Source organism: Tenrec ecaudatus, chromosome 4, assembly GCF_050624435.1.
Source record: "Tenrec ecaudatus isolate mTenEca1 chromosome 4, mTenEca1.hap1, whole genome shotgun sequence".
Lineage (NCBI taxonomy): Eukaryota > Metazoa > Chordata > Mammalia > Afrosoricida > Tenrecidae > Tenrec > Tenrec ecaudatus.
The window spans coordinates 54,530,342-54,554,538 of record NC_134533.1 but is presented as its reverse complement, the minus strand read 5'-3'; the positions used below and the strand labels follow the sequence as shown (position 1 = coordinate 54,554,538).

Here is a 24,197-nt window from a genome sequence, read left to right as displayed (position 1 = left end):
TTACTCTCGAGTTTCTAATATCCATAGTAAGGACTACAAAATTCATGATCAAAGGGTTTATTAAGGAATTACCGAGTTGCCATGCCGGTGAAAAATGCTCAGGGTTGAGTTGTTTATCAGAACATGTTCTACAGTTCTGTCAAGTCTGCTAACAAATGCCCAAGGGGCATGCCACTCGACCTTAAAAACCTCAACTCAAAGGCATTTAGCTTAGCTCTGTGGGTCAGCAAACAGCAGCTCCCTGGGTACCGAGAGGCACCCCACTCCAGTAAGCCACAGCCTAAAGGCACTCATCTCCACTCTTGTGGGTCAGCAAACCCAGCTCCCCCAATTGAGGACCCAGAGGCACCCCACTCTGCAAGCCAGCCTCCTGCACAAAAGCACTCATCTTGACTTGCTCTGCAGTTGGGAAGTCCATCATTCTGTCCCGTGCTCTAGCTCTTGGTTCTGCTCCTCTGACGGTATACCTGTCTTCTATAATGAGTATAGCAATACTCACTTCTCGGTATAATAAACCCAAGAGTTCACTGCACACAGAGTGCAAGTCCAGAGGACACACTCACTCCTGGCTATTGCTGGTAATGAGGGTTCTCCCCTCACTCACCCTTGTTTCTCAGAGAGCTCATTTTGTACACAGTCGGATAGCACTCCAGGAATCCTATTGGAAATTACTCACAGCTGAATCCTATTAGTATCTTCCCTCACCTTTTACTAGAGCTGTGCAGAGAAAGGTCTTTTGATAGGAGTTAGAGACTTTGGCTAAAGCAGCTCTGTGAAGTCAGGGCCCCTGCATCCAACAGGGCATCTCTAAGCTCAGAAAGAGTAGGGACATCTGATGATGATGATGATGATGATGATAAGTAAACAAACAAATTCCAACAGGATTTCCAGCTATTGAAATACTCTTGGCAATTCTACCAAACACAAAGGAATAGACATTTAAGACCCCTGACAGATGCTTTCTGGATTAGTCCGTCAACAACCATGTAACTGTGGAGAAGCTGGTGGTTTTGAACTGCTGACCTTGTTATTAGCAGCCCAACATGTAACCACTATGCCACCAGGGCTCCTTTTAAGACCCGCAGACATGGATATAGACTGAAGAGTTTAGAAGAATACACATTCCAACTGTGTCCCCGTGGAGTCCCCGAGACCACCTCAAAGAGTCTGCAAGGCCAAAACTATTTTCAAAAGAATGCTAAGGCATTATTCGCTTTTTTATTTTCATTCTCTCAGGAGTATACAGCGGAGTTTTCAGATTACCTAGAGTTGTGATTAGCACATAGACTAAATGCAGAAGTAGATACGAGAACTCAATTGCCTTTAGTAAGCCAGCCATTAAAGACGTGCAAAACCATGAAGCAACATCATTCTTTCCGTTTAAAAAGGTTACAGTTAATATTCAAAACATCATTGAGGTTAACCTGTAATGAGCAGAGTATTGTTATGGTTAAACAAAGTAACAATTTTCTTCTAATTTCTTAGTTTTAATATCTAATATGATTAATATTGATAGGAATACCCCACATAAATTAAAAATACAATCTTGTGTATTCAATATTGCCAAGAGCCTAGAGGGGCCCTGAGAAGAAATGATTGAGAACTAGTTGTTTAGAAGGATCAAGCGGCATCAGCCACAATATTCATCTAGCGCAGTGCTTCTCCACCTTCCTCATGCTGCAGCCATTTAATACAGTTCCTCAGGTTGTGGTGACTCCCAACCATAAACTTATTTTTGTTGCTGCTTCATCACTGTCATTTTGCTACTGTTATGCATAGTAATGTAAATATCTGATCTGCAGGATGTATTAGGCGACTCCTGTGAAAGGGTCATTCAACCCTCAAAGGGGTCGCAACCCACAGGTTGAGAACTGCTGATCTAGAGAGTCCTTGGCCGAGTGGGAAGTTAGGGCCATAACATTCTCCAAATTAGTCATTTTGTTTCATACCTGACAAAGTCCATCAGGATTTTCAGAAAATACATACAAAAATCATTGACTGTGATCTATTGATTTTTAGCCCTTTCATTGGAAAGCCCACTATGGGTGGCCTTTGGACACAAAGCCTGTGTTGGAAATTGAAAAAGGAAAGCTTGATGTTTGCACCAAGGGAGACTCCTGAACATTGCAATCCTGTCAAAATGCTCACCATTCTTTCTGCTGAAAGTACAGGGAAGAAAGGAACCAAACAAGTTTGTTGTCATTTTTGATGAATTAGGTCTTAAACTAGTAGCTAGGCAACCAATCAAGTAGCCCTGACAACAGAAATAAAAGGGACTTAATGATTACATTTATCCAGGAGCATACGTACAGTTGGAATTGACTCGTAATAGCAACATTATTGGTTCGAAACATACATTAATTAAACTTACATTATTTCTTTCGAATATAATACCATTTTGAAATGCATATATGCTTTTAGAAAAATCCCACAAGTAGAAGCATAACTGTTTCAAAGAAATATGCATGTAGCACATATATCAAAGTAGTTATTCTCATACGAGTTTAGCATTCACTTCATTAAAATTGATGTTTGAAACTGAGGTATAGGATTTGCGTTTTAAACTTCCCTGCTAATGTCACAGAAATGTAGGGCACAAATGAGATGAAGGAAAGAGGAAGCCCCATGGCAGAGGTCTGGAGTGGGTCTCAGTTTCCTCATCTAGGAAACGGCGATGATAGTGCCTATATCCTGAATCTGCAAACATCCATCAAGAGAACGCGTGTGTTTCCTTGTCAGACTAGAAAATAGTCCTCATCACGATGAGGAAAGTACTGCTCAAAAGAATTATTGTTCTTTAAAACTGACTACTACTCTATTTTGCAAGTGAGGGCATTATAATCCAAATTTGTCCCCCCCCTGCAAAATCATTCCTGGACCCACACGATTCACAGTACAAGTTGTGGTGATCCTGGGACTAGGTTGACCGCGAAAAGCATGACCACGGAAGCTGTTAGTCAAAATGCGCTATCAAAATATTGATTTCAACAAATGTACAAATGTGCTTGACATACAATGGATGGATGTATCGATTGTGACAAGAGTTGTACGAGCCCCCAATAAAATGATTTTGTAAAATGTTATACAAAAGATGGCAACTGCGATTAATTAGGCCTGTGTCCTGTATAAGAGCTCCGGTGGTATAGGGCTTACTCCTTGGACTGCTAGCTACAAGGTTAGCTGTTCAAAACCACCTACCACTCCTTGGGAGAAAATTGTGGCTTTCTCCTCCCATAAAGAGCTACAGCCTAGAAATTGACAGGGGTCATGGCACTTTTTCCTTACTGGGTCGCTATAAGTCAGAATGGGCTCAATGGCAGTGAGTTAGGTGCTGTGTGTAGACGATGGACATTGGGAAAGGAAGTCTGAAGAAGAAGAGATGCCTTTGAATTGTGGTGTTGGCAAATATTGAATATACCACAAACTCTCAGAAAATGGAACAAATCTGTCTTAGAAAAAGTACAGCCAGAATCCTCCTTCACATCATATACTTTGAACATGTTCTCGGTGTCTGGGGAAGGACATCACCCATGGGAAAGCACAGGTTCGGAGAAAAGGTAGAGCGCTCTCCATAATATGGATCGATATTGGCCGCAACAGCAGGCTCGCCCATGACAATCGTGAGGATGGCCTAGGAGTCTCGTGCACAGTCACGGTGACTCAAAACTGACCCCATAGCACCTAACCACTACAGCAACATGCACACCTTTGCAAACAACAGACCTCACTAGTCTGGAGGCTCATGCATTCCAAACATAACTTGATAAATAATTTTTCTCACGACCTTTTATTGTTGTATGACTACATTGATCTTTTGTCTCAACTTACCCTGTCCTGTAACAATGAGTATCTGGATCAATTGTATAAATGGCAAGCAGCTGTAGCAATTCATTCACAGTATGAGGCAGAGGTTATCTAGTCTATTTTTCGTGTCCAGTAAGAGGGGGCAGTATTACATCAGTGTAAAGCATGGGTGATGGAAAGGAATCTACATTTATAAAAAATGAACAACAGCTTTTTGAGTGAATAGGACGAAGTTTACAATGAGCCCCAGTGCTTGGATTATTTTCCTATTTACTTGATTAAAACTATCATTTTGTCATAAAAATGCATATAGTTATCAAGCAACAGGTTAAGTAGTTTTAAAATCATATATTGAAAATCTGTTTTTATGGAAACATATTTAAGTATGCATTACATTACCAAGGACAAAACCTCCCGAATGTACTAGTGTGATTTCATTCAAACATTCTGCTGTCGACATTGGCCAGATCAGCTGGAGTGTATGTACTACTCCTGGGGTGAATATAAACATACAAATGCATGTTTCGTCTTGTTGCCTATGAGCCTCTTACTACAACCTCTACTCTATCTCAAAGTACTTTGCCCCAAGGAGCAATTGGCTAACCAATTCCCCATGGAAGAGTACCAAAGAGTGAACAATTAACAAAATCAACAACAGAATTGGCAAGCTGCCTGGGGTATTAAAGTTAGAAAGGAACTCATCTTTACAGAGCATTTTCTGAGCCAAAAAGTCTGTTACTCATGTTTTTCTTCAGTACGACTTTTTAAGGAAAGGATGATGGTGTGCATTTTATAGGTATAGTCATTAACGCAGAAGGGGGTAATTTACTTAATACTAGTGAGTGGGCTATTGCACAGGCAGAACTGAGACCTATGCAGGATTCAACCCCAAACCTACTTTTTTCCTACTATTCCATGTGACCTCTAATTCTATTATTGCTCCTGACCTAGCCCTTTCTTCTTTCTTTCCATCTGTACTTGCTCTGCTGACCTTCTGTTTGCACTGCTGTATCTGCTGAACCCAAACCAATGGACATCACAAGCAGAGAAGAATGCTTAGCCCACAGAAAGTGGCCAGTAGGCAGGAAGCTGGGGGAGGGAGGCTTATTGCTTTTCTGTTTCCGATTTTTGGTGTATTTATACCCTGCTGTCTTCAAACCTGGAGCCCTGGTGGGTAAGCTTTGGCTTGCTAAGTGTGAGGTCAGCAGTTCAAAACTGCCAGGGTCTCCGTAGGAAGAAGACAGGGCTTTCTTTGTACTCCAGGAAAGCGTGGACAGCAATCTCAGAAGCTCAGGGGCAATCCTGCTGGGTCCCATGAGTCAGCATCCATTTGATGGCAGGGAGTTTGGATTTCTTTCTTTCTTCTTCTTTGCAAAATCGACATTGGAGTTGAACAGGTATTGTGAGGCAGACAGATGGGAGTATATGCTGGCATCGACTAGATGGTAGTGAGTTTGGCTTCGGTTTGGAGGCGATGTAAAACCTGCAATCTAGTGTCTGCCCTCCCATTCATCCACCAAGTGCATTTGAGTAACTTTCCCATCTGTAAACTAGCCATTGGCTGAGATAAACTGTCACATTCCACTCTAGTTCTTCCCTTCGGCAGCAGACTTCCATACACTTCCAAGGCCGGACCGAGCCACGACAGTGTCCTCAGCAGCACGTCGTGCCACCTGAGGGGCAGCGTCTGGCATTTTTCTCAAGAGAGTTCCGGAAGATGACAGGGAATGGTAACTCAGACCACTTATGTATCACACATATGTGTAAGCTGCCTATTTGTGAGCAGTTCTAAGCAGCAGGCAATCAATCTACTAAAATGAACACTATAGCCAGACTTCCAAATAACAAGATACCTCGGCTGAAAAGAAGTGTTCTAACTCATGACGCATCAACATTCGAACACTACGGAGGTCAGAAAACTTTCAGACCTGCTTTAAAACCTGACAGCCCTGCTTCTCTTCTAGCCAAATACCCTCAGTTTAGCTCCAAAGACCTTTAGCAACATTTCCTTCAAAATTCCCCTTTGTATTTTCATGACTGAAATATTCTCCATGTTAGATGTCAAAGCTAACAGAGGGGTAAGCAATTAGTCTACCATACAATCTACTTACACTGGTACTTGAGGATGGAGCTGGCTGGGGGTTCTCGGTGTGGAACGCTAAAACCCAGGGCCGAAACCTCACTTCCTGCCTGCAGGACACCCACGAACCCACGCACAGAAGCTATTTGAAATGATGGGGTACAACAGCTCCCAGGGCGCCGTTCCAGTCTCTTGTCCCTACAACCTACATCTTCCGCAGAGCCTACTGTTCCTGACACAGTCAACCCGAACAACTCTGCTGGTGCTGTTCTGGCCCATCAAGTGCACGGCTTCATCCCAAAGTGCCCAAATACGGATCTGCCCACTAAAGTGAAACATTGCCGGGGCTAAATGTACATTCACAGGGACGTGATACATGCGGGGCTAGGTGTGTGATAAAGGCCCAGACACCCTGCTGCCTGGGCAGTAAGTGTTTGCCCACAGTTTTAATACTGATACAGCAAGTTTCATATACATCTAATGTTACCGAATGCTAGTTACAACCCCACTTTGCCACGGACACGGATGCACTGCCCAGATTTCCCCTCAGGATTGAAAGATTTATTCCCTCAGCTGCTGGGAGTGGTTTGTAGATAGCCCTCAGCTGTCAACCCTCTTTGGAATTGCTGAAGATCATCACCTCACCCAAGGTCATGTTCCCTTCCTCCCTTCCGAGGACAGCTTTCACCCAATGGCTGTTCAAAGCATAGAAAAATGCTCACCCTCCCAGCGATAATGGAAGTCTCCAGCTTCTCGTCTGGGCAGGTCGCGCGTGCACCACAGCCCCGCTTCTCCCTCTGCCCACTGGTTTTCTCCCTTTCCCTTCCCCAGACGGCAATCCCATGGGCACATCCCACTAAACCCGCATACAAACTCCACCTCACAGCCTGCCCCCACGAAGTCCCAGTCCACAGCACACTCTTTTACAAAGCAAGTCCAATTGTGAGGTTTATGGCAGCAACACTGTGAAAAAGTCTCTACAACAGGTGATATGATGTAAAAAAGAGCAAACTCATAAATCTAATGGTGCTTTATATTTAAGGATACTGATAATTCCAAGATGAACAATCTTGAAGACAATGAAACTGATTGTCAGGAGCCAACTTTCCAATCTTAATGCATATTCATCCCATCTGACCTCAGAAGAAAACTATAATCATGAGAAGAATAAGCAGTTCCGCGTGGAAACCCATGAAATTAAGATCGATATTTTTATTAGAGAAGAGTCAAAGGAGCTTTTCAACACTCCCTGATTTATACTTGTGATTTAACTACCCTACGAAGCAAAGATAGAGCTCAGCCCTGGACACTAAACAAAGCCCTCAAAACTTCAAAATTAGTGTTCAGAACAGTGATGTTGATCAGGACGGAGACTGTTTTGTGTGAAGGAAAGCTGTGAACACAGTATCTCTGAAAATAACACACCCTTCCCCGAGCTCAACGTTCAAGCCAGTGAAGTTGTCCACTGAGACAACTGTGTGCAAACAGGGAACCATGGCTGCCTGATTCTTTAGGAACCGCTTTGCCACATATATTTCAGGTCACACTTTGATTGAATATTACTATTATTTTACCCTAAACTCATCTCTTATCTTTCTCCCTTGCCTTCCAAGATGGAATAAGGCCTTATTATTTCAGAACTTCACACTGCTTTCCAAATGAATTTAGAAAAGTCCATTTAAAATACTTTAACTTTTAGGATCTGAAGTGAATAATTCAAAGTTTGAAGTTCAACTCCAAATGATGATACAAATTCAGCAATATGACATCACAGTGTCAGACACACAGATAAGGTTACTACTGTCGACCAGTACCAGTTGCTATCAAGTAAATTCTGACATTGACCTCAGATGTGGTCGAGCAAAGTTGCCCCCAATGCAAACTAACTTACTGCCGTCGAGTCAATGCTGACTCACAGCGACCCTGTCAGACAGGGTCTAACTGTCCTTGAGAATTTCCTGGACTTCAACTGGAAGTAGAAAGCCCCTTCTTTCTGCTGTGGAGAGGCTGGTGGTTTCGAACTGTTGGCGTTGTGGATTGCCGCCCAACATAATAACCACTATACCAACAGGGCTCCTAAATTCACAAAAGGAAGTAAAAAAATATTGCTACCAAGATTCCAGTTCATACATGCACAGGTTTATTCCAAACAAAATATTTAAATGAGTCTGAGATCATTGGGGGAAAGCGGCAGCTACAGAGAAATTTTCTAAGTGACACACTTGTTAGTCTTCTTAGGAGGCTTCAAAAAAGGTCCAATCACAAGAGGGTTTTCTGGGGGATTTGATACACCAGTTTATCCAAGGGATAGGGACCAGCACAAAGGCTCAGGGAAACTGTTTGTTGGGGAGGGGGGTCGGGGGCGGAACGAGACTCTAAAGAGGCTACCTTTATAGACTTTTCTTGAAGGACCTAAGTTGAACATTAAGGATTATTATGAATAGTTTTCAGAAAACTTAAAGCTGCATTGATGAGCAAAAGGCCAGGAAAGTAATGCCAAGGAGTGAATTCTTTCTCCCCATCATGACAATGTGTCTGCTCCTTCTTCAAGGGTGGCAAAGGTTCCCTATTTCCTATGAGAATTTCATTGGGAGACCTTACCTTATCCAACCTACAGTCCTGATCTTGCCCTGTCAGCCTTCTTGCTGTGCCTAAGACTGAAAGAATTTTTAAAAAGAACACAATTTGAGTACCTTAAAGATGTCCAAATGGCCGTTTCAATGTGGTGTAAATAGATGAAGCCAAAATTCTTAAGAGAAGGATTGGAGAGCTAGAAACACCACCTTCAGAAGTGAATAGATCTAGAGGTTATGTTGAGAAACAATAGCTTGGTCTTGTTTTAAAATTATAAAAATACTGTAGCAATACTGTTTGACTTCCCCTCCTAGACACCACTAGCTGCTGGGCATGGGGATTAGGATACGACTCTTCTTGGACTGCTTAGGAGGAGAGAGGGGCTTCATTGAAAGACGGAATTGCTCTAACATGCGGAATTTCTTCTGCATACCCTGACCAAACCCAACTCTTCAACGAACCCCAAGGAAACCCTTGACTCTCTAGTTGATAGTGACGGCAGCCCCACATGCTACAGAGAAGTGCTCCATGGGGTCTTCATGGCTGTAATCTTTACAGACACTGATCACCAGGGGTTTCCCATGAATTCATGAGATAGAGCCAGACTCTCAAGCTTTAGGTTAGTGCCCTCCCAAAAAACCCAACCCACCACCAGCGAGTTGACTTGGGCTCAATGCGATCCTTTAAAAGTTCTCTGAGGCTGTAAATCTTTATGGGAGCAGATACCCTCATCTTTCTCATAAGGATCAGCTGGTGGGTTGGAACTGCTGACCTTGCAATTAGCAGTACAATGCTTACCTGGCAGCACCACTAGGACTCCTTTGAATCAGTGTAGGAGCATAAATCAGTTGGGCAACGCCAAGCTGAAACCAAACTCACTGCTGTCAAGTAAATTCTGACTTACAGTGATCCTGTAGGACAGAGCGGAACTGGCTCTAGGTATTTCCAAGGCTTGCCAATCTTTGTAAGAGCAGAAAGCCTCATCCTTCTGCCACAGCAGCAGGTAGATTTGACCTGTTGGCCTTGGGGTGAGCAGCCCAGTACATAACACACTATGCCACATGCATTCTATTTTAAATGCACTGTCTTAATAGTCTACCCCAAATTTCTAGATGTATTTTTCAAAGAAATATTCCATTCGTGATCTCAATCTAAGGTCAATGATTTTTCATAAATTAACAATAAGTACTGTTATTTAAGTGAAATACGCCTGGGTGTATGGAGCGGCGTTCTGAAATGTATTCATTTTCACTGTGCTCTATTTAGTCCTATCAGGGTCTAGCTCTTGCCAGGGTAATCCCTCCACACCTTGCAGAACATTTGGAAGTGGCTAGAGGCCCAGGCCGTCGGCACAAGACACACTCGGCACCCACAGAGAAGTTTTGAATGCACCCAGTATTAGACGGCTCCCCAAGACAACGAATGACTCAATTAAAGCCCAGATGGCCACAGGTGAGAAGCCTTGATTTCCCTAATAAACCGATTACACCCGATAGTGAGCTCATAAGATCCTGAAGTTTCCATAGCTTTGAGAACTAATTCGATTGAAAAACAGTTAAAATAGTTTTGTGGTTTGGCCAACATCTGAAAAATTGACTTTTTCCTTCTGCTGACCCTTCCTGTGTGAGGCTCTTCTATTTGTGCCCAGGTAGTATATTGAGACTAGGTACTAAAGGGTCTCCCTTGGTTTAGTTTAAACGGTAAGGGAAGCATAAGAAAGTGCTTACACTCGACCAGGCCCAATGCTAGGTGCAGTTCCAGATAGCTTATTTCATTACAGTTCAGATTACTACCAGGAGGTCAATCATCTCATCTCGTGTCTCACAGCTGTGAGTACTATTTCAAGTGAGAAGGTGTATTATTAAACTCATCAATGGCACCTGGCACTTACACGGAACATTTCTGAGTCATTACTAGTAGCCACGGGGTAGCCATACTTCATTGGCAGCCACATCCTAAATCAGAGAGTTCTTAAGGAGGCTGATATCAAGGGTTCAGAATGGAACCTGGCCCTCGGAGGGCAGGAACACTTAGCTGACGGAGCACACCAGGGACTGATTACCAGATGCGTGAATAGCTCCCAGTCTACACCAGCTTCCCCACTATTTCCCCAAGTAAGCCCTTCCTCCATGACCTGAACCTTCCACCGGAGGGTCAGTCAAGGTCGTGAGTGAGTCCAGTAATGACCAGTTTATATATATATGTAAGTCTGTATAGACACAGAACTATATGTAAGTCATATACGTACAAGTACATCTGTATAACCTTCGTGGCACAATGGTGAAGTGCGTCTATGAACTGAAGCGTCTGTGATTTGAAACCACTTGCCACTGCAGGAAAGAAAGACCAGGAGATTCGTTCCCATGAATGCTTCAGTCTAGGAGACCTGATGGGGAGCTCAAGTTCACAGTAAACTGGAGTCAACTAGACAGCACACAACACACATACACAAATGCAAATACCCTACAGTCAAAGTCGATTCCGACTCAGAGTGACTGCAGGGCTGGGAAGAACTGCCCTTGTGGGTTCCCAGGTGGCAACTCTTCATAAGAGTAGGAAGCTTCATCTTGCTCCCAAGGGGCAGATGTAGTTTTGTACTGCTGACCATGCCGTTAGTAGCCCAACATACCCACCCCACCACCAGGGACACACACGCACACACACGCGCACGCACACACAGCACGCGTGCACGTGAGCTTCAAAAGTTTGCGACCAAATGAGATGAAAAGATAACAGTTTTCCACGAACTTTTCAAAGCCTCCTCATAGAACTACGTAAGTGTGTGTGTGTGTGTGTGTGTGTGTGTGTGTGTGTGTGTGTGTGTAAGAATGAGGGTTACTTGCAGCACCGGTACAGTGAGTGCAATTCTTTCCTAAGCTTTACTGACACTCCTCATCTGCCTGAGGGCACACATGCTGGAAGGGCCCACCATACTCCCACCCTCTTCAAACCCTTCCCCGCCCCCTGCCGGCCAGCAGTCAGCCAGGAAAGGAGAACAATCAGGGCTCGATGTTACTCAGCCCAGGCAATGACTCTTGTGTTCCACATTCTCAGACGGTCACATCACCACACCTTTTGTAGCGGGAACACACGGACAACAACTCAAGAAAACAACCCCCTGGTTCTAGCTCTGTGTTCAAGTGCTTGGGCAACAGCACCTGTGACCACAACTGTCCTTGTGTGACTGTTCCCCCCCCCCCACCCCCCCCCCCACCCCCGGTCACTTTCAAAGCATCCTAGGAACCGGGAAACTCCACCAGGACACACATGTCAGAATTAGCACGAACTGGAACCAAACAGAGGCCTCGGTCCTGACTTAAGTGAGCTATATTCTTCACCTTTACTGAGTAAATGTATGACTGGAAATTCATACATTTTGTTACTTATTCTTAAATAGAACCCAAAAGCCAAACTCCCTGCCAGTAAGTTGGTGCTGACTCATAGGGCAGGGCAGACTGCCCCTGTGGTGTTTTTCTACTGCTTTCAGGGAGTAGAAAGCCCTACCTTCCTGCCCCCACCCCAACTACTCTTCAAGTTACCAAAAGCCTCTTCTATCACACCACTCTCATGTGTCCCTGTAAAAGTTCCGTGTAAACATTTCCTAGAACTTAGCACTTGGAAAACTCTTGTGTCTCCTTCAACCAGACACACGGGCGTGCTTCAGAGCCTAGTAGATACGCAAAATTGTGCACCCAGTCGACTACAATAGCCTCTCACGTCTTCTCTGTTTCCATTCTGAACTTCTGATAGGCATTCTCTCACCATAGCAGAAGGATTCTCATGTATAAGGCCAATTAGAGCAAGACTCGAGACAAAAATCCTCCTAAAATGTCCCATCACACTTGGGATAAAATTCAAAGCCCTTTAGGTCTAATAGGCTCAGCTCCAGGCCCCTATTTTTACTTCATTTGCCGCTGCTTTCCTTTCTCCTAAGAAGCCCTTGTGCAGTAGGTTAAGCGTTGGCTTTCTAACCACAAGGTCGCTGGTTCAGTGCCCCTCCCCCTCCCCCTGCCCCAGCAACTTAGTGGGAGAGAAAGGTGCAGATGGCTGTTCAGGTGAGTTTGCAGTCACAGGCAGCCAGAGCCGCTAAGTGTATTCCACTGTATTCCAGGGGCTCTGTGAGTTGGGGATGATGGGTTGGCACTGGATTTGCTTCAGTGCTTTGCTCTCTCCGTGCCTTTCTTGGCTCGCTGGCCTCCCTGCTGCTTGCACTCTAAGAGCTCCTGTCTTCTTCCTGTGACAGGACTCACTTCGTGTCTGCATGTCATGCCCCAGCCTCAGAGTCCTCCCTGCTCTTTTTAAGTGAACAGCCCTGGGACCCTCTCTTCCGCAACGCGCCTCAGGTTTGCTCACAGCACCTAGTCCCTTTCTGACATTGTACTACTGCGCACTGGCAGTGACTTCCAACTCAGAGCGGCCCTGCAGGACCACAGTGAACTGTGGTCCAGGGCTTCCCAGGCGGTCCTCTTATCAGAGTGACCCCTGGGTCTCTGTTCTTGGGGAGTCATTGGATAGTCCAAACATGACCTTTCAGTTAGCAGCCCAGTGCTTCAGCCCAGCACCACCAGGGTCCCTGGATATCACTCGGGAGGGATCCCTCCACTCCTCCGTCGCTCTAGGAGTGTGTAAGTGCTATGAGGGCAGGGGGTTTTCTGATTGGTTAACTGCTGTCTCCCTAGTGCCCAGAGCAGTGCCTATCACATAAGAGACATTCCATTCATAATTTGCTAAATCTAAACATAAACAAATGTTTTTCATAAAATATTTTGCTTTGCTTGATTTATTCTAGGTTAATATTTTAATAAAAATAGAACTTTATTATTAAAGTTATTAAATTTAATGCTGAGTCACAGTCATATTAGCTTTCATGCTGTACACATATATTTCTTCCTTTTAAATACTCTGCTTTTAGGCTAATAAACTGACATATCCCCTTTAATCTGAGATACTTCTAAGTCACTTAGAGGGCAACAGAGAAACACACCAGCAGGCAAGACAGTTAGGTAGCTGGAAGGGAATCCAAGGAGTAGGAAATGAAAACTGAACTCCAAACCCAGCTCCACATTGGAGCCAATACTGACTCAGAGCAACCCTGTAGGACAGGGCAGAAGGGGCCCCGTGAGTTTCTGAGACTGTTACTCTTCCTGGGAATAGCAAGTCCGGTGGGTGTATTTGTTGATCCATAGCAAAGTTTTAATGTAACACAAGATAGATTAGAAAGAAGCTTGGGGACCTGGGAAGTGCCAGTCGCCCTGAGTGCTGGGTGGAGGGGAGCCGGGGAGGGAGGGAAGCGGGCTTTACCTTCTCACTCCTGCAGTTGTTCAGGCCCATATTATTCATGGAGGACAGTTTGCCATCCACACCGTGTGGCTGCTGCTGCTGCTGTTGTTCCCGCTGGATTTGTTCTCGCATCTTCCGGGCCTCCTGAATGGCTTTCATCACTGTATCCTGATCCCCAAACAGGGCGGGGGAGTTGAGGCTGGACAGGATATCTGTGTACACAGGACGCATTATTATTAGTGGGCTTGTGAGGTTCGACTCCTAAACCCCCTCCTACTACCCACTGTCCTACTGGATTCTCTGGTAAGGAAGGGGCGCGTTTACGAGGAAGAAAATGAGGCAATACTATTAATTGAGCCTAGACAGTCAGGGCCACCACGCTGCGCTGTGTCTTTCGCCCTTGGGAGGATACCCTAGCACTGCAAGTTAACCGGGCTCTGCCTTCCCACCTCCTCAAACTGCCCCCCACCCATGAAGGTTCTTAGGTTCCAACTGTGAGTGGTGGGGAGGAGCTAGCTGGCTGCCCATGTCCTACAATGACGTGCCACCTTGCCTCCTCTGTGGGAGTGCAGCTACCTGTTACATGTGTCCTGCCCATGCAGGAAAGCTGTTTCGGGCCTAGCAGAAGCCGCAGGGGACTGTGAGGCCACAGGGGACTTTCATGCCATCCGTGTCAGTGTGTTCACATGTCCACGGCAGGAGACAGGGGGTGGGCACTCGCATTCCCAAATTGCTGGCTGGTTAATGAAGCATCCTACCCATCATGCGGCCTTACTTATTTACCAAGAGAGTGACAGCCCATTGAACACCCACCGCTCTCGGCTGCCTGTGACAACAGTTCTCCCAAGGAACAAAGCTTCTAATCAAGTCAGATGAAATGTGTGCTTTCAGTGGATTCTGTGCAGCACAAGGGGAAAAATCCAAACGGAACCTGCTGATTTTCTCAATATCATATTTTAAGTAAGATTAATACATCAGTTACATTTTTTCTAATTTTTAATGAAAACAGATCAACTATTGATATATTTTACCTACTAGGGAAAGTTAACTTGATCCACCTGTTCTTTGTTGCATGTGAAAATCTTTTGTGTGTGTGTGTGTGTGTGTGTGTGTACCTGGTTTAGACAGGGCTGAAGAAAATAGAATCAAGTCCATAGTACATGTCTATATGTGTGCAATGCATGTGCACATGCCTTTGGGTTTGGGAAAACTCCCCAAACAATGGGGAAAACTTTTTAGGACACAGAATCAAGGAATTACTTTTTAGGCTATAGAGGCCACATCTTTAGTTCTAGGACTTCTTCAGGTTAAAAAGACTATGTCTATCCAAAACTGCGGCCAAGGTGTAATCAAATTACTTCAGCCCGTTTCTAGCTCAGGTGCGTCAGAAACATGGTTGGCAGGAGGGCCCACTCCGGAAGAACCACTCCCTTACATCGCCATCTCAGTGGTTTATGGCGCTGCCCGCAGCAGACAAATGCTTCCAAACAAAACCCACTAGATCAAAGGTGGGCTGTTTCAAGGTCAAGGATATTACTAATCCTTATGCTAGCATTTTTTCCCTTTCTCTTTCAATCCTCATAAACAAACCCATAAGCAAGGTAGAGGTTTCCCTCACAACCCCCAAGCAGCAAGAGTGTCAACCTCCACCTCCTTCCACACAAACTGCCCTCCGCATCATGCCTCTGTGGCTCTGCACTATGTCTGTGAACACCCCCCTTCAGTGCTGCTTTGGGTTTTGAATGATATTTACTGTGATTTGATACGTTATTGTTGGATCTGGGAATGCTCAAATATTTTTTTCTTAATAAATTAATAGCCATTGCTTCTTCACTTTACAAAAGGTTCCATTGCAGAAGGAACTGGCAAGAATATCCCTATTGCGTAGATTTTAAAATTATGTACAGAAATACTCAATATGTTCTGACCAGGGATACAAGGAAGGTCTCAGGGAGAAGGGGAGAAAAAATGTGAAACAAAATTCAAGTTACTAGTAAAAGCCAGACCGACTTGGACTGAGGGGTGCTAGAGGAGGCCCTGAGAGTACGGCCCCAAGATATCCTCTGTATTTGATGCTGCAGCTACTCCTGGACTCACAAATGAACACTATCACCTATGAGCAATGCACTCCCTTAAACAATCAGCTGTTTGAGACCACATGGTCAACAGGTACCCAACAGAAAAGCTGAGAGGACAAGGAGGGAAAGGAAAGCTAGACCAATGGAAACCGAGCAAACAGAATGGAAACAATAAGACAACTTCTCACACCTTGTGAAAATAGCAACCAAGGTTATGGGGCAATTTACTTTTAAAAAAGTGAAACAGAACCTAATATGTAACCCCACCCCCAGCACAATTAAACATTTTTTAAAATGTTCACATGAACATTAACTTGTCCAGTATGAGATAGCAGCATTTGCAAGAAGCCAGAAGAATATTATGAATTATCTTCCTAGCTAACAATTCTATTGCCCATGATCTCATGGCAGTGTCCTTCATGTCTGTATTCGTGGGAAATTACTGTGGCATAAAGTGTAAAGAAAATCGCAGGCAGCTTTAGGGGTAGACCCTTAGGCCATTGGAGGCCTCAAGGTCACTCTGGCTGTCTAGAATGTTTTCAGAGTCGAAGCATTTCGCAAACCCAGGAATTCCTGTCTATGCTTGGCTGGGCCTAACTCTTCTCGATGTAAAGAATCCATTCTAGAAAGAACCGGCCATTCTAGCATGACTTACATCTTACAACTTTCCCCAGTCCCAGTCACCCAAGATACTAAATTGGGGGATGGTCAGTATGAAGGACTGTCACCTGTTCCTCGGTAACATGTTGGAAACAAGGACCAGTCTTCACTAAACAGGTTTGCTTTCTTTCGTGCAATTCACCAGTGTCTTTCTGGTGTTGGCTTTTCCATTTACCTAAAGAGGATCCTCTTCCCAAGCTGCTTCCAATGGGGCTGGGGATGCCGCCTTTGTTGGGCAGGTTGACCGGGCTGGTTTTGCTGACTGGGAAGAGGCTCTGGGTGGGCGACGTCGGGGACTTAACAGGTTCCACTGTCTTGGGTCGGGATGAGAGGTTCAGTGGCTGTGCTGTTGTTTCATCCTACAAGAGTTTAACATAAATAATTATTAAAAAGAAAGAAAGAGAGACAAGTGAAACACATTATCACTTAGTAAGCCACAGTTCCTTTACACCTCAGAGACAATGCCACATTCTCCTACCACAGTAACAAAAGAAGCTAATTATCTACCTCCTTGAAGATTCCTCGGAAGGAAACCTCATTAATTTCCCTGTGTTATGCTTCTATTTACATTAACTGTGTAGTTGGATCGTTCTTTTTGCCAAATTAAAATCTGAATTAGCTCACATTACAGCTTAATTTCCTAATGTGTTTTCAGGGATCTAAATTAACCTAGGGCATTTACAAAGAATTATTTAAAATTTCAGCAGCTCTGTAATGCTTTTGTGTTATTCTCTCTGAAAAGTTCCTGGGACTATAAATAGGCTCTGCAGCTAATTTTTTAATATATATTTTAAATCAAACAATTGCAAGTACTTTAAAAATGGAAACATGGAAAGCTTTCTTCTGATCCCCTGGGCCCCTGCCCAGAAAGCCGCATGCCGCAGCAGGGCTTCTATGTGGCTTTCTGGGTGTGGGCACTCTTCATGGTCTATATTCTGGTCTCTGTTCATGTTTAAAATTAATTTTTACAAAGAGAAAGCACAGCCTATAATTATGTTTTACATACTATGCTACATGGACCTTATTTTTCATGTGTAAAGTGATGTCTCTTCATATTCTTTGCTACGTATATTTACAGAAGGTCTATTTTTAAACAGCATGTCCTTCTTCACTGAGAAAGTATTCGAATATCTGGCGGTGGCTCCAGTTTCCCGAGGAGCTTGAAAGCTAAGCTCCCAGCCTTTATGTTGTCTCATTGCTTCTGCTATAAAACTCCCATAGCAACACTTTCATCGTTCGAGAAATTCAGTGGTGATAGGAGCATGTTCGCTTAAATGTTCCTTTTTAAGATCATCATTATTGTGCTCTAAAACAAAATTTGTCAGCTTCTGAGAAGTCCCAGAGAACCTGCTTTCTATGCCATTGTTTAAACCATACAGCAAAGTGCAGAAACAGAGCATCCTCCACCTTGGTGAACATCACACCTGGGTGGTGTTTCTTTATCTGTACAGTGACAGGTTGACTCGGAAGTCTCTCTCAAGTCTCTTCTAGCACAACGGGCAACTGATCAATGAGGAACAAAAAGGGAGCCTAGAGAATACCACTACTTGGGGCGGAGGACTGGAAAAAGATAGTAAAAAGTGGCCTCTCTTCATGTGCTTTGCTTCGTAGATTTACAGAATGTCTCTTTTGAGACAGCAAGTCCGTCTTCCCTGAGAAAGCATTCAAGTGCAGAGAGGAGGCGTTAGGTACCAAGCACAGTGTTCAGCACTTAACGAATGTAAGCTCACTTATAACTATCATAACTACGAGGTTGATCGCATGATTCTAAAGTTTTCAAACGAGGAGATGTGGGCCAGAGGGATGAAAGCACGTGTTCAGTGCCATGCAAAGCCGAGAAGGGGCAGGATTTAAATTCTAGTTTATGAGACTCCAAAGCCCAGGTCCCCTTTCAATTAAAAGACTGGGCTTTCCACTCTAGTAAATCGTTACAGCTTCAGAAACCCACAGGGGGTCGCTGTGAGTTTTAACTAAATTGCCAGAGAAAATAAATCATTTCTTTGATAATGTAATCATACACCACATCAAATCCAACACATTGCTATCAAGTCAATTCCGATTCATAATGACCCCGCAAGATGGGGTAGAATTGCCTCCAAAGAATCTCCAAGCTTGTAAATCTTTGTAGAAGATCACAGCCACAAAAAATGGCTCCCATAAGGCTACATACTGAGAATTTTACAAGTTCAAATAGCTGACCTTTCAGTTTGCAGTTGAGCGCTTTAACCACTAAGCCATGAAGTCTGCTTCAATCATTCCCTGGATATATACTGGGGAACTTCAGGAAGATTGTTTTTTAAAAAAAGAAATGAAGAGCTCATGGATTTTTTTTTCAAAGAGCTTTTGGAAGCCCCCTTATGTAGGTGTGTATCTGTGTCATCGTCTGTCACCACTCATTCGCCATGTTTTTGTCCTATGACAGCTTGTGAGTTGCTGAGATGCTGTGCCAACAGTACTGTAAATACCTGAACTGCGTATGTATCTAGTTCAGCCGTTGCTTCTTCACACAGATTTTCTCTGTTCCTTCTGTCTTCAGAGCCCTCAAGTGTCCATTTGGTGTTGCCACTTCCTTGACCTGTCTCTTTATCCCTGTGGGTAGTTTTATGGCTGTATCTGTACATCCACTAGTTTTCCATACATAACTTCTACTCTGCTGCTAATAGCCAGCCAGTGTGTTTTCCCCTCCTGATGACCAATCTGGATCTTGTATGCCTTTGCCTTCATATGGTCACCTACCTTCTGAACCAGAGCAGGTGTTCAACACCGACTTTTGATCAGTCTTGAATGCAATGCTTTTTATTTATACAATCAAATAATTGCCATCCCCAACTAGCAATGCTGCTGGGATTTATTAACGCCCAATAAAGTGAGTCTCCTTCTACTATGCCCGAGTAGCCGTTGGTCCTCCCAGTTTCTCCCGACCTCACAGAAACTGCGTGCAAATCAAACCTTGGGCTGCGGAACAGGGAGCGTTCCTAATCAAGAATGCCATTAAATTTTGTTGTTGTTGTTTTTAGAAAGAAAAAGAAAAGCCACACCTACTGCCATCAGGTCGAGTCTGGCTCATAGTGACCCTACACGGTTTTGAGACTGCACATTTTTCTCCTGAAAGAATTCCACGGGTCCATTTCTCAGATTGTCATGCCTCTGGTCAATCTCCAGAGCACCAGCATGGAGTCTGCGCCACAGTTTCCCTGCTTTAGAGGAGTCGTTTTCAGATTTGCTGTCTTCCCGGGAGCTTCTTGTATTGGAAGTTGTTTTGAGCATCTTATCTACTATTTGTATCAACATTGATGTGTCTTCTTATTGCTCAGGTTTTTATCCTCTGGAAGGCTGGCAGTTCTTGAACGGATGCCACGTACTGTGGGTTTTACACTGCTGGGCAGAGCTTTACAGATTTCCTTAAATAATATTGGTGGGCTCTGTTCTGAGATTGGGAACAAGTTGGCCCTTCCTTGGCTTACCTAGGAGTCTGAGGGAGGGGAGAGGGCACACAAGTGGTTGTGATCAGCTGCTAACCCAAAGGTTGGCACTGAGAACTCAGCCAGTGGCTCTGCGGAGGAGGAGGTCTGGGAAACGGTGAAGAAAACCCTGTAGCAGTTCTGCTCTGTAACACCTGCCCGCCCTCTGGCAGCTCACAACACAGGCTTGTTTTAAGCTTTGTTGTTTAGGTCTGAAGTAGCCATTAGCCTCGGTGAGTTTGGTTTCACTACAACTTGATGCCCACACTTTGGAAGATCATTTTACTCTGATTAGCAGGATTGCAAACTATTCCCAGTCATTTGTGTCTTTTGTCATTGTGTTGCCTGCTGTGTTCTAGTGTCCGGTTCCTCATCTGTAGGTGTGGATCAATATTCGGCTACAGACTCGGGGATTCTTCTTCAGATCTCTAGCAATCACGTTAGCTCTCTGCTCAGCTCTACTCTCTTGCCTCACAGATTCTGTTCAGAAAGCATCCTTGAACTCTGAACATGATTTTTCCTATTCAGGGACATAGCCAAACTCTATAGGGGCACCCTCTGAGCACTGTGCGCGGTGTTCCCCATCACAGTATGCTGGGATAACTGGCGTGCTCACTTCATTTGTCCCCCTTTGGTCAAGCATCACTGGCCTATCGCCGGGTGCCTGCAGACCCTCTGCCCTGAGATCAAAAGGGCAGCGTTTGCCCGCGTCAGGACACAGTGCCGAGGGCTTGAAGAGAAGGAAGAATGGAAGAGCGGCGCCTGGTACAAGTGGTCTCCGCGTGGGGATGCAGTCAAAATGTGTATGAGTCGTCCCATGTCAAACGGGGGACCTGCTCTGTAAACCTTAGCACAATGTATAATGCAAAATTAGAAAGGAAAGAACGGACACGAGACCAAAGAAGCTTATTTTTTGTTATCTCCAGCCCACCATCGCCTAGGCCATGTTTCAATGTACAATGAGTGGCCATGTTACAGACATGTGTAAGAAAGTGACGAGGAAAAGAAACATGAAAAGGTCTGGTGACAAATCTTTAAATCAAACTATGATATTTTCATCAGAACTCGATCCAGACTAGTCAAGAAAGAGATATTATGTTTTTATTTAAAATGTTTGCTTTGAGCCTTGGTCTCTATACATTTACCCACACAAACAATAAACAATCTAATAAGTATAAGAAGTGTTTCCTTTGTTATTAACCCAAAAAGTCAAATCACATTATATATAAAGCATTCCCTAAGAATTTGCATGTGGTCAAGTGAGTAATAAAATTCAGTTGGCCCACAAAGCTGGAGTGGTAAAAGCAGATATAAACTTGAATGTAACCAGGGAACATTTTACTCATCCAGTAAAGACTTGGTTTGGTACAGTTCCATTTGGCCAACTCACTTATAAAATGACTTTTTCAAGTTAAAATACTTAAAACTCAATAGCCCAAGTCATTGGTGTTTGAGATGCTCTACTCTTCTGGCTAAATCCAGTGCTTGGGGTTGAGTTGCATTCTGACTCATTTTTACAACTACAAACCATCTGGAGCACAAAATAGGTAAGGTTGTTTCCACGAGCAAGGCTGCCGTGTAAAATATAACTCACCCATTGTTATATGTCAGTATATCTAACAACAAAACATATTCATCTATTTCGTTGAAGAATCCAAATTAAATTGAGTCCCTTGTGTAGAGGCAGTAACAGAACAATCTTTAAAATGTTTACTTTTTTATCTTTGGTATTTGACCTCCATACTTTAAAGACTTACACAAATTTCAAAATTCCTGTATACAAATCTCAGAAAGTAAAACAATTCTGTTTTGTAGTATCCAAAGTTCAGCTTTGTTGGTCTGAATGTCTGCTATGTAAAGGTATAATTATTGCAACATTTCTCCCAGCGCAGTACTTTAGGTGATAACAATAAACCAGTCTGTGTTTATCGGATCCATTTATGTAGATAAAGCAATTCATTTTTTAAAGAAAGGCTGCTTCTTTGAACTGTTTGAATTGAGTAATTTAGCAGAGGGGACAAAGACCATCAAAAGACTAACTGGTACCACCTATAGGCACCAGCTGCAGCACAGAGCTGAAGTGGTACATCAATTGCACTCTGTAGCCAAGGACTTCCTGGTTGACTAGGTTCAAGAAACTGAAAATAAGTAAAGAAAGGCATTTCTTAATGCCCCACCACGGACTTAGGAAAGGCTGTTTACCCTTTCCCGACTTGCCATCAGCACACCAAGACCAGGTAAGGACACCCCTCGAGCAGTACTTAAGGCGAGGCCTATGCCCGCAAACTGCAGGCTTTGTTGAGATCCTCCTTCGTTGGAGAGCTGCTCCTTCCCCCAGCTGTTTAAAGAACCCAGAGAGGAAAGTCACAAGTCTATGACAAAGGCTGGCAGCAACACTGGAGCCATTCAATGCCAGGGAACATTCAAAAATAAAAGCTGGCATCCAAAGAGAAAGGTTGTTGAGAAGTGAGTCTGTAGATTTAGGTAAAGCTTCACAATATGGCACTATTGTTATCAAAAGGAAACACCTGTTTCTCAATGCTCAATCATGAAATTCACCATCCAGAAGAGCATGTGGGGGCTCCTTTATGTTGCTATGCTTCCTGCTGTTTATTCCCGACACAGATCGGCTCACGACATTTCTTGTGATGCTGTTTTCCAAACCGTTTCCACAATCCTGCAAAGCATGTACCTTAACTTGAGTTACAGGGCTGGTCCCTCTCTTTTCATTTTTTATCCCAGTAGGTGAGACGGCCCCTGCTGTGTTTGGTGGCTGTGGAGTCGACGGCATCTTTGCTCCAGGTGACACCTGCATGCTGGCCAGCTGAGCGGCGTAGAGCTGCTGCAACACAGGGAGACAGACATGGATCTCTTTAAATGCAGCTGAAAAAGACCAACTTACCGCATTGCTAGATAGTTATTTCTCCGATGGTCTTGCGATTTGTTCTCGTTCACTTGTTTTTCGAAAGGAAAATCAGAGGCCCCTCACAATATCAAAGAGAAAGAGCCATGCGGTGGGAGCTGTGGCTCTGCCCCTGGTCCTTCTTGAAAGGCCATGATAGATGGCCACGTGTAAAGAACAGGGTCTCTCCCTGAGGTTTGGCAATTGTCAGAAGGGAAATTTGACCAAATAGCCTTTAGGAATTCTTTTTGGCGCCTATATGATCCTCATTAAAAGTTTAAAAAATTTTAAGCGTGGCTATTTACATAATTTTAATATGCATGACCTAATAAACTTCCCTAGGCACTCTGAGAAGAACCACATCTGTCTTATTTAGTACTATCCAAGCCTCCTTCGGTAAGTCACTACTGCTGCACCCTAGGAATGCCCCTCCCCGGCGCCCCAAGACCTAACGGAGTCTTTATGTCTGGCCAGTGTCAAACATGAGGCTGACCTGGTCGTCTAGGGGCTTGCGCTTTTGGCTGCCATCTGCCAGGTCAGCAGTTAGAAACCACCAGCCGGTCCTCAGGAGAAAGACTCTCTACTCTTGTGAACAATTACAGTCTTGGTACCTCAAAAGGGGCAGTTCTTCCCTGTCTATAAAGGTCACTGAGAGTCAGCATCGACAAAATGTCAGCGAGTTTTAGGGTTATGTAACACAGCCCTCAAGAGCAGATGGTCCTATTTGGGGGTGTTTGGTAAGCTGCTTTCGCCCAACCCAGAAACTGCCCATTTGACCCTCAATCCAAACCCACTGACAAAGTGCTTCTTTCATAGCCAGGAGCAGATCACCTAGTTTCTCGTTAGCAAATCAATGAACTTTTTACTCATTCTATTTATTCAGCTTTAAAGGATTTCTCTTCCCTGAGAAATGATAAATAGGTAACCCAACACTATAAATCTTAAAATCATCAACTTCAAATTATTTTGATTTTTCTGAGTTAGAGTCAAAGGTTGAAAGACAAGTGAACCACTCACCCTTTTATATATGATTTTAATTTTTATGGAAGCAATTCTTATACATAATTTTAGAAGTCTAATACCATTGAGGCATGGCAGCAGGAACAGCAGCACAGCCTCCATGGTGGTTATAATGGCCTTGGTTCTCCAGCTCCATCCCTTCCTCCCACCCCTGCTCTGTGGAAACAAAAGATCTCTCTTTCTTTATAGACACTTCAATGATTATATGCAGACCCACTGGCTTCCTACAGTGAAAGGTGAAAATTTGGCTTCTACCTCACCAGACTGCTCCCAGACTTCCCTCCCCCAAACCTCTTACTGATAATGCGACAACGGGAGCATGAAACCCTGTGTACTGC

At 44.1% G+C, this 24,197-nt stretch overlaps 1 protein-coding gene across 4 annotated transcripts in view; it reads right to left on the bottom strand.

The window, feature by feature from the left end:
• Positions 1 to 24,197, bottom strand: part of SOX6 (SRY-box transcription factor 6) — a 528,806-nt gene that overhangs the window by 70,658 nt on the left and 433,951 nt on the right. For all 4 annotated transcript variants that reach the window (XM_075548430.1, XM_075548432.1, XM_075548431.1 and 1 more), the window contains exons 9-11: positions 22,630 to 22,779; positions 16,652 to 16,835; positions 13,760 to 13,950 (exon numbers count right to left, since the gene is read on the bottom strand). In XM_075548430.1, coding sequence (XP_075404545.1) covers positions 13,760 to 13,950; positions 16,652 to 16,835; positions 22,630 to 22,779 — 525 coding nt within the window. The remainder of the gene's footprint in view (positions 1 to 13,759; positions 13,951 to 16,651; positions 16,836 to 22,629; positions 22,780 to 24,197) is intronic.